Source organism: Hypanus sabinus, chromosome 1, assembly GCF_030144855.1.
Source record: "Hypanus sabinus isolate sHypSab1 chromosome 1, sHypSab1.hap1, whole genome shotgun sequence".
NCBI lineage: Eukaryota > Metazoa > Chordata > Chondrichthyes > Myliobatiformes > Dasyatidae > Hypanus > Hypanus sabinus.
The window spans coordinates 10,670,127-10,680,951 of record NC_082706.1 but is presented as its reverse complement, the minus strand read 5'-3'; the positions used below and the strand labels follow the sequence as shown (position 1 = coordinate 10,680,951).

At 36.6% G+C, this 10,825-nt stretch overlaps 1 protein-coding gene across 6 annotated transcripts in view; it reads right to left on the bottom strand.

Annotated features, from left to right (window-relative positions):
• Positions 1-1,422: 1,422 nt before the first annotated feature.
• Positions 1,423-10,825, bottom strand: part of LOC132391293 (paired box protein Pax-8-like) — a 59,511-nt gene continuing 50,108 nt past the window's right edge. For 5 of the 6 annotated variants that reach the window (XM_059964265.1, XM_059964309.1, XM_059964296.1 and 2 more), the window contains 3 exons: positions 8,076-8,177; positions 3,511-3,597; positions 1,423-2,766 (listed from right to left, as the gene is read on the bottom strand). In XM_059964265.1, coding sequence (XP_059820248.1) covers positions 2,645-2,766; positions 3,511-3,597; positions 8,076-8,177 — 311 coding nt within the window. In that variant the 3' untranslated portion in view covers positions 1,423-2,644. Of the gene's footprint in view, positions 2,786-3,510; positions 3,598-8,075; positions 8,178-10,825 lie in introns of all 6 variants that reach the window. The other variant, XM_059964301.1, reaches the window with a different exon arrangement.

Below are 10,825 nucleotides of genomic sequence, written 5' to 3'. Positions count from 1 at the left end.
GTCGATCTGTAACCTGGGTAACTCGGACAGGAGACATCCATTCAAAAAGAAAGTCTTGCACTTCAACAGGACTGGGATCAAAGACCTCACGGAAAGGTTCCCTAATAAGTTTGAGGAAAATTTAATGGGATGAACTGCACCGTATAGATGTAAAATTAAAAGTGCATAAAGGTACATTAGCATCAAGAAAGATTATGAAGTGACACACTAAATATCTTTGCATTGAAATTCTTGGCAAATCTTAAAATGGTGGAAGAAATTGCCTTAAGCTCTCCAAGGCTAATTATTAATTATCTGGCTAGAAACTGGTAGTTGCAGCCAAACTCTACTGTGATTGATCATTCATAATTCTCATCGCTTTCCTTTGCATTAAGGTAAATGTAATAGAAATTCAGAAAGGGTTCATAATAGGGAGTAATTTACTATATGTTTTGTACTACTGCCAATGCTGTCATTTGAGTAGCTATCTTTGTATTATAATCTGATTGCAGAAAACACTAGAAATATTTCACAGGCAGTATGTGTGGAAAGAAAACATCACTCATGAACTTCACAATCTAAAACTAGCACAGTTTCTCCCTCTCCATAGATGGTGTCTGACCTGCTGAGTCTCTCCAGCATTTTGTGTGTGTTGCTCTAGATTTCTAGCATCTGTAGAATTATTTGTGTTTACAGTTTAATCATCAAAACATTCTGCCTGATCTGCTGAATATTTCTAAAATTTCCAGTGTTAACCTCACAGATGCATTCAGTAAAGATAAAAACTGAAACTAGTGTGATGGCATTTTTCGCACTAGGTGTTTAAGTATTAGTTTTACTGAGTTAACAAGGTTTGCAAAGTAGTTTGAAACAAGATATTATAGTATTAACATTTTCAAATTCCTATTGCTCCACTAAACATACTACAGAAATGCATGTTAAATGAGTCATATTCTTAATCTGTTTCTAGAAGTGTCTAACCATCTTGCTGAAGATGGGTTTAATGGACAAGAATGATAAGGTGGTATCTTATTACTAAATATATTTAACAGGGTTCATTTTTTAAGGAAAAGAGAAGGTGGTGCAGCCAATATTTACATTGTTTGGTACATATAAAATCAAATACATGAAATACCTCGAGTTTTGTGGGGATTTTTCAATTCTATCTGAGCTCAATTCTTAACATTTCTTGGAAACAATCTGGATTCATTTTGTGTTCCAAGGCTAGAAATCAAACTGTTAAAATAAACAGAGACAAAAATGTTGGAAAAGGTGATTTTTGGTGCATTTATAACCCTTGCGTTAGCTGGTACTTGACAATGACATGAAATGTTAATTGTGCTTTCCTCCCACCTTCCCAACCCCAGTTCATATAAGAAGCACACAGTTTGATCTTTTCTTGATAAAAGTCATATGCACTCATATAGGGAACAAAACAAAATAAGTTCTCAGATAATTTCTACTGTCAACAAATTTTATTTCCAAGATTTGAGTTCATGCTACACTGAATTAAAATATTTTTCTTTTGATAGTTTCATAGTTTACATACATACATAGCAAATGAGAAATTCCAGGCCTGTGCAGCTTAATCATGTCGTTCGAAAGTGAATGGGTTGTAAAACTGGCATTGGACATAGGTTGTTTTCGGTCCTTGAAGACATACGTCTGTGGTAGCTGAGTTATGTATTGCACACTTCCTCATGTGTCTAAAACTAGTATGCTTAATAAAAATGTAATTCTGGCATGTAATTCACATAAGCTGAATATCAGGCCATTTCAACATTAAAGAATTAAACAGGTTTATCTTGAACATGGCACACAAAGGTAAATTAATTGCAATGCAGTTATTGATTTCTATTTTATTAATCCTGCTATTTTGGTGCTTTTTGAAAGATCAAATGTGAGCAGAATGGGAGGTTCAAATACAAGTTGAATCTTCAAGGTGAAATTTAAAACCTTTATGTTGTTACCAGTCTCTAAACTATTCATATTTTTACTTTCATGTCTTAAACAGTGTTGGAAGTGCTGAGAATTTGCCTTGACTCTGTGAAGACATTATGTAAAGAGACATTGAATTCTTATCTTCTTGTCATGGTCTTCTGTTGAGTTGCAGGGTCAATAATGATGCTGGTACAATGAATTTCTTGATCAGTCAGTAATGAAAGTTGCCAGACTTTCTCTTTGTAAAGCTCTGTGTAATTTTGAAAGTTCTTTTCTTTTGTCTGTAGAAGCCATCCACTGTAACACTCAGTTACTATTAAATGTAGCTCCCTGTTTCACCGGAGTAAGATCTCCCAATGCATTATTGTTACTCCAACTCATCACACTCATAATTAAAGTCACATAATGAGCCTATTAGAGCCTTGTATACACAATGTCTGTGGCCCATTTGAGTGGACTTTGCAAAATCCATGTATAATTTACAATACTAATAGTGCATTTGTTTCCCTTACTGTTCTCAGAAGCAATTTCTATCTAGCCATGGTCTATGGCTTTTAGTTCTGTGAGTTAACTGTAAATCCAGAATATGAAGGCAATTCACTGCTGAACTTATTTTGGGATCCTTTCTGGCGTGTTTCGAAAACATCCAGTGATGAAATGATTGCCCATCGTTCAAATTTCATTCATAAATAGAGTTTTTCACATTGCTTTGTGTTCAAATCAATTAGACTGACAGCACATGATTCCCCAGGGCATCTCTCTGCACAATTCCCTGGTTGCTGTGGAAACTAGAGGTGGTCATAGGCAGCCGCAGCAGCGGGAGGTGCGCTGGTCCTTGGAGTGGAACTATAATAATAAGGGGAACCTGAAAGTTAACGGACAAGAAGAAAAGACGGTTGGAAGAACATAACAATGCATTAACAAAATGTCATGACTCAGATCACATGGCACTGCTGAAGCTCTTTTAAGTAGCCTTTTTATGGTTAAATATTATTGAAAACTGAAAAGCTCAGCACCCCTCAAATGGTTTGAAAAGCTTGTACTCACAGGGCACTTTCTATCAGCATTACTGTTTTTATATATAAATAGCTATTTCATTCCCTCCAGTTTTCTACATTACAGCGTATTTCCAAAGGTTTCAGCGCTTCTCAAGTGCTCACTAAAATAACCATTTTGCTGTTGATGTACCTGGTCAGTGAATTGATGACAGGCTATGTTGATAAAGTCAGATCTTGTATGTACCCACTGGTATAATCCAGTAGGTAGTAGGCTATTCAGGTTACCTTTGTCCTCCTATTTCCTCAAGTACAAAAACTTTACTCATAAGACTTATATTACTATCCTGGTCGATACAGCCATGTCAATATACAGTATATCATTATTTCATTTGATTTTCAGAATGCTGTAACAATTATGTCAGTCTATATAAAGTCAGTGTACAAAATCACAAAAAGAAATTCTCTTGGAAGTAAAAAAGCAAAAGTAAAGTCAGAAAATCAAGAGACGACAGGGTGACAACAAATGCAACATAGACAGATTACTAGTTAAAAAGAAGTCAAAATTTAACAGGTAAATTCCAGTGATGCTTACTTATTAATCCAGAGTTGGTAAAACGCCAGGCATCATTATAGGATGTATAATGGGAGTGAGTGTAAGGGCCTCCTGAATATTCATTTCCTGGAGTCAGAATAATAAATAAAATTCTTTTAATTATCACAAGCATTGTGCATAAAATGTTCAGTTTTGATTAATTAGTGACTAATAGAAGAGCCCAGCCTGGGGGTGTTTTTGTCTCTTTCTGATGTTCAAAGCAACCATCGAATTTCATGGCTGAGAGAAGCATTTTGTGTTACCAAAGTAACGCATCAACAATCTAGGTCAGAAGGAACAAGGAGAACATCTTCTGCCCCATACATGCATGTTTCATCTTGTCTCATTGCAAAAATACTAATTGCATCAAAACAAAAGTCAACAGGTCAGCAAAAGGCCTGTTCAATCATTAACTGCCTGTTATGGAGTGGAACTTCCAATTAATGACAATTATTGCTGGGCATGTGGGCAAACTTTCTTTTGCATAAATTTTAACAGAATTTCTGTAAATCTGTTCAAGTCTAAATCTCTAAGTTCTTCACAGCTAATTTTACAAACAGAATGTAATTTTTGTAAAAATAGTCGCTGTTTAACCCCAAAATCATTAATTCTCAGAGTATCAGCCATCTTGTATTATTTATGTTAAAAGTTTGTGAACTTCAAGATTTTCTACAGTTTATGAAAATTAGATCTTAACTATGATCTTTATTGAAGCCAAGAATTGCTGATATTCTGGCTATGCCAGAAACTAGAAAATAATCAGCAAGAAAGTTTTATATTTGTTTTCTTTTTTTCAACTAGATGAACAGAGTTGTTGTACTCCTACTTAGGAAAACTGAGCAGTTTTGGGACAACCTATTATCTCATTCACACAAGAGATGCTGGAAATCTTGAGCAACACACACAAAATGCTGGAGGAATTCAGATAGTTAAGCAGCGTATCTGGAGAAGAATAAATGGCTGACATTTTGGGCCAAGCTTTGTCTCATTATCTCATATTATTTTATTCATTTGATGATACAAACACATCTGCTTCTGAATAGATTTTGTACATATCTACAGTACTGTGCAAAAGTCTGAAGTCTTGGCCCGAAACGTCAACGGTGCTTCTCCTTATAGATGCTGGCTGGCCTGCTGTGTTCCACCAGCATTTTGTGTGTGTTGTAGGTATTTTAAAATGGTTTCAAATGCTATAGTCTCCACAAGAGCCCTGATCTCAACATCATTGAGGCTGTCTGGTATTACCTAAAGCTGATATTCTTATAAAACTACACAACAGTGTACCAAAGAGAATTGATGTAGTTTTAAAGACAAAGAGTGGTCACACCAAGTATTGATTTGATTAGATTTTTTTACTGTTTACTGCTCTTTATAGTAAATATTTTGATATTTAAAAATGTTTCATTATTTTTGAAAGCATCTTTGCTTTACAGATTTTTTTACACGTGCCCAAGACTTTTGCACATTACTGTAGGAAAAATATGTCAACCAAGTGTATTGGATTTTATGTTTTAGTGTAATTATCAAGTGCTGGGGGTTGCAGTGATGTAGCTGTGAAAACCAGAGTTCAGTCCTGACCTAGGCTGCTGACTATGTGGTGTTCGCATGTTCTCCCTTGGTTGTGTGTGTTTCTCCCACAGGTACTCTGGTTCCCTTTCACACCCCACAGATATGTGGGTTGGTATAATAAAATGGGCAGAATAAAAATAGGATTAAATTCAAGATTCAAAGTCTTGATTCAAGATTCAGGTTGATTTATCACATACGTATTGAAACATGCAGTGAAATGCATCATTTGTATTAACAGCCAACACACCTGACGATGTGCTGGGACAAGTGTTCTACACATTCAGTAGAACTACACTGACCACAACAAAACAGAACACAATTAGCAACAAAGCAATAGCAAAAGAAGCTCCGTTCCTCCCTCCCACCCACGCATATCCAGTCTTGCGACATCAGGACAGGCCTCCTTTGACCTACAGCTTCCAGCAGAGACAGACTTACAGACATATATTTCAATATAAATGGTCAGCTTGGAGTTGGTTGGCCAAAGGGCTTGTTTCTGTACTGAAGTGAGTCCAGAACTCCATGAGTCTTAGAAAAAGTATTTTTATTTTGACCTTTCACAATCTTTTGACATCGTGATATACGTGCTCTTCAATGCAAATATCTAATCAATAGACAATAGACAGTAGGTGCAGAAGTAGGCCATTCGGCCCTTCTAGCCAGCACCGCCATTCACTGTGATCATGGCTGATCATACGCAATCAGTACCCCATTCCTGCCCTGATCAGCCAATCATGTGGCAGCAACTCAATTCAAAACAAAGTGCAGAAATGTTAAAGAGGTTTAGTTGTTATTCAAACCAAGCATCAGAATGGGGAAGGAATGTGATCTAAGCAACTTTGACAGTAGAGTAATTGTTGATGTCAGACAAGGTGGTTTCAATATCTCAGCAACTGCTAATCTGGGACTTTCATGCACAACAGTCTCTAGAGTTTACAGAGAATGGCGCGGAAAACAAAAATAGAGTTAGTGGCCTTTCTGCGGGCAAAGTGACCTTGTTAATGAGAAATGTCAAAGGAGAAAGGCCAGACTGGTTCAAGCAGACAGAAACATGGCAGTAACTCAGATAGCCAAGTATACATTCCCGATATGACTGCCAAAATGTGCCTCAACCTCAAAGCTGGAATTTCACAAGGAAGTAAACAATTAGCCAGCTATTTCATCCAATGCCAAACCTCCATAGACTCTGAAGCAGAGCTGGGATATCTCCCTAGCGTCAGGTCAATTCATGCCATTTTAGTACCTGTCTTTATGAATATAGAGTTTGTTGGAACAGGATAGTGTGATAAGGTGGTGAAAAATTGGAATAAGATGCTTTCCTTTATTAGATAAAGCATACAGTATAGGAGCAGGGAAGCTTTTCTGGAACTCAACATTTCTTATACTTTTATTTCATTCCTATTTACACTAGGTAGGCTAAATTTTGGGCATTATAAAAGGTTCTGATATCTGTATAACTGGAAAGCTATTACTGCACTGGAGAAGCACAGAGGGAATTTACAAGGATGTTAGCAGAACAGGAAAATTTTAATTATAATAAAATATTTGAGAGACTAGGGTTATTTTATTTGAAACAAAGGAGAATAAAGAGTGATTTAAATGAAAGGTATAAAATGATGAGGGACTTAAATAGATAAAGACTATACTCCTTACCTTGGGACCAAAACCTAAAAAAGTTCTGAAGTTCAACGTAAATTTAGTATCAAAGTACATATGTGTCACTATATGCTACCTTGAGATTTGTTTTCTTGCAGGCATTCACAGTAGACAAAGAAATACAATCGAATCAATGAAAAACTATACACAAATATTGACAAGCAGACACAATATGCAAAAGACAAACTGCACAAATGCAAAAAATAAATAAATAAACAAGCATGTCGTTAGATAAAAGATAGATAAATAAATGATTGGATAGATGGTCAAATAAATAAAAAGACATACAGATAGAAAATACATAAATATTTGGACAAAAAATAATATTGAGGACATGCATTATAGAGTCCTTGAAAGTGAGTCCATAGGTTGTGTTCAGAGATAAATTCAGTGATGTGGTGAGTGAAGTTGTCCACCGCTGATTCAGGAGCTTGTTAATTGAAGGGCAATAACTGTTCATGAACTTGATGGTTTAGAACCTAAGGTTCCTGTACCTCCTTCCCAGTGGTAGTAGTGAGAAAAGAGCCTGGCCAGGGTGGTGGGCATTGACTTAAGTAACTGAAAGAGCTATTAATATAAAACTCTTTATATTAATAAAGAGGAATGTGTTTTTACCTGGTGTATGAGGATTAGAGGGTGGGTATTCTGTAACTCACTTCCTTAAAGAGTGGTAGAGGCAAAAACTCACATCACATTTAAACTGTTCTTGGATGTGTACTTGAAGAGCTGTGGCCTACAAGGCTATGTGGACTTGCTCAGCAAGGGTAGCTGCTTTGTATTTTGCACAGACACAGTGGCTTTAATGCCTCCTTCTGTGCTTTAGATTTTCTGTGGTTTTATTAGAGGAATAGACAACTATAGAAGCAGATAAGTTGAGAAATTAAAAGTTACAAAAGAGCATAAAGACTATCAATACAACACACTACATTTCATAATCTCTGTTCATTTCTGGTCACCGCTTTACAGGAAAGTTGTGATTGTGTAGCAGAGTGTCAGGAGGGGATTTCAAGGATGTTGCCAAGACTGGAATATTTTAGCTACTTGGAATGACTGGATGGTTTGAGGTTGTTTTCTTTGGAATGATGGAAAATGAGAGAATTAATTGCAGCACATAAAATTATGAGGACCCTAGTGCAGAGATCATAAGAAACATATTGGTTGTAAAATGTAATGTACTGTATTGATGCATGATCATTTCTTCTTTGGCCCTGCTGCAGGCATCTCTCCGTGCAGTCATTTACCTGGGTGTAAGATCCAGGTCTTGGGCCACTGAAAGTAATACCTAACACCATGTGTATGTTCTGATAATAACTGGCAATGAGCCAAATAAGAGTGCTTACCAGTCACCATTCCAGCGATGGCAGATGATGTGTAACTGGCTTGACTATTTGCAGGAATGTGAGGGGGGTACCCTGGCAGCGTTGAGCTCATAATTTCACGCCCTGGAAGACATTATAATTTGTAAAGTTATGGTCCATTGGTGTCATCTCTTCAACTCAACTGAGATACAGATTCAAATCAAGTACTTCTTTATTAAATTTCCTCTTCAACCCACTTTTGTCTCCTGAGAGTACTGTGTAGTATTCCATTGGTCCCAGCCACACTTAGGAGGACCTTGTCCATGATTACCCCTTGCTAGGCATCAAATGCAAATTATCCAATGTTTGAGCCATTTTATCTATTTTATCCAATTTCTGTATATTTGAAGATACCAACAGATGGCTGTTTTATTGTGATCAGCAGAAATATTAATTAAGATTTCCTTTCAAGACCTTAACACTGAAGCTAATCACTGTGGATTACCGTTACTGTGGCTGCACCAGTTAATTAAATATAGACCGGGATACAGACCTCAGACCCAGGAACTGCTGGAGCTCATGAAATCATACACTTGAAAACTCAGTATCTTCAGAGGAAAAGCTAAGTTATAGTCAAGGACTTGAAGTTATACAAAATCTGTGGAAATCAGTTACAGCATCCCTTTATTGTCACAAGCATAGTTTTCTACAATTTATTGGCTACTTGCAAAAGGAGATATTACTTGTTCAATTTCCAAATCAAAAGCAGTATACTTTGGATATTTGGAGCATTGTGGACATACTATGTTGGTGCCAGAATGTGTGGCAACACTTGTGGGCTGTCCCCAGCACATCCTTAGATTGTGTTTGTTGTTAACACAAACAATGCATTTCACTGTATGTTTTCATGTGCATGTGATAAATAAATCTGAATCTGATATTGAAATGAATTTGGAATGGCAGAAAGAAGAGTTGAAACTAATCATTGCACCTTACTTGAAAATGGAGCTTAAACATATGTAGATGGTTCATGAGATAAGGTATTGAAATGGGGCTACTGGCCATCCACAGAAATGGCATTTGTAAATAAAACACAAATCCCACAGATTTCAGCCTGTATAGATTAGTGGGTGTTATTATGCTGTTACCCGTTAATGGCTGTATTAGAACTATACCCATGGTGGTCTGTCAATACAGAACTGACAACAGTGGGAAAAAACTACTTAAAGACAGTAAAGCAACAAAAATAACTGGGTTCAATCTCCAGTCCAACAAACATTCATGGAGCTAGAGAACAAAAAACAAAATGAATTACAAAAAATACTATGGAATTTGTTATTCAATTCCAGCAAATTAATATTTCAGTATGGTGTAATTCATTGGTTTGTATATATTAAATGAGGAATAATGTTGCTGGGAAATTTCTGACTATTGGGACTGGATATTCCAGTACATTCTTGAACATGTGCTGGACTGGCTGAAATATTGTGGAACAAAATTCAATGGCTTGCTTATGTGTACATGCTTCCATACACAGGTAACAGAGGCGAAAGAAATAACTGGTAAAAAATTAGATCATGTAGCATCTCTTTGTGCATGATTCAATTTCTGCTCCACCATTGTTATCCTCCTAGGTCTCTACCCTCAATGATATCCCTATTGTCCCACCTTGTAACTAGGTCCCAAACTCTGCACCATCCAGATTAAAGATGAGCTCTATTTGTCATATGTATATTGAAGCATACAGTGAAATGGATTGTTTGTGTCAACAACCAATACAGTCCAAGGATGTGCTGGAGACAGCCAGCAAGTATTGCCATTCTTCCACGTTAACATAGCATGCCCACAGTTTACTAACCGATATATCTTTGGAATGTGGCAGGAAAATGGAATGCCTAGAGGTAACCCTCGCATTCACAGGGAGAAAGTACCAACTCCTTACAGACACCTTACAATTTTTAGGCAAGTGACCAAATGGCCTATTCCTGCTTCTATCTCTTATGTTCTTATACGTCTTTAATAATATATACAATTTTCAGTATTGGCAAGATTTTTGAGCGTCAGCCACTTATCAAAACTTTTTAATGATGGGTTCAGAATACTGTAACAGCAGTGACTACTATGTTTTGTGATCAAGAAGTAAAGTACTGTATAATGGTAATGCAATGCATATATCAGCACAGGACAAGGGGTGGTTTCAAATACAAACAACATGTATTAGTTTAATAGTTAGAATTTCAGGTCAAAAACTCTTTATCTGTTTAAACAAAAGGTCTTTGACCTAAAATGTTAACTTTGGATCTCTTTCCATGGATGCTAAATGTTCCAGCATTTTCTATTTTTGTGTTAGATTTCCCAAACAATGGATTCCAGTTAAGAGGGCCATCAGTTATTTAAATACATAACTTGTTACTCAGTTAAACATTAGTTTGTCTTTTTTATATCTTTTTAACTATCTCCATGAAATTTTGGCTAATTGGGCTAAAATGTACAGGTCCCGATGTGTCTCAATTAATCCCATCTATTTGCAGGTTTTTTTAATTTTCAAGTAATAATTTAATGAATTTTAAATTCATGCTGATGCACCATCAATAACTCTGAGACGTGGGTTACGGTAGGCTTTTATTGGCTGGAAGAAAGCACAAGCAGCAAGTGACTATCACACGACATCCTGGAGACTGAGGAAGGGTCGGTCTGTGGCTCAAATCGCCTTTATACCGGGGTCTGTGGGAGGAGCCACAGGAGCAGTCAGCAGGAGGGGCATGTCCTGACAGGTATATGTAGTTCACCAT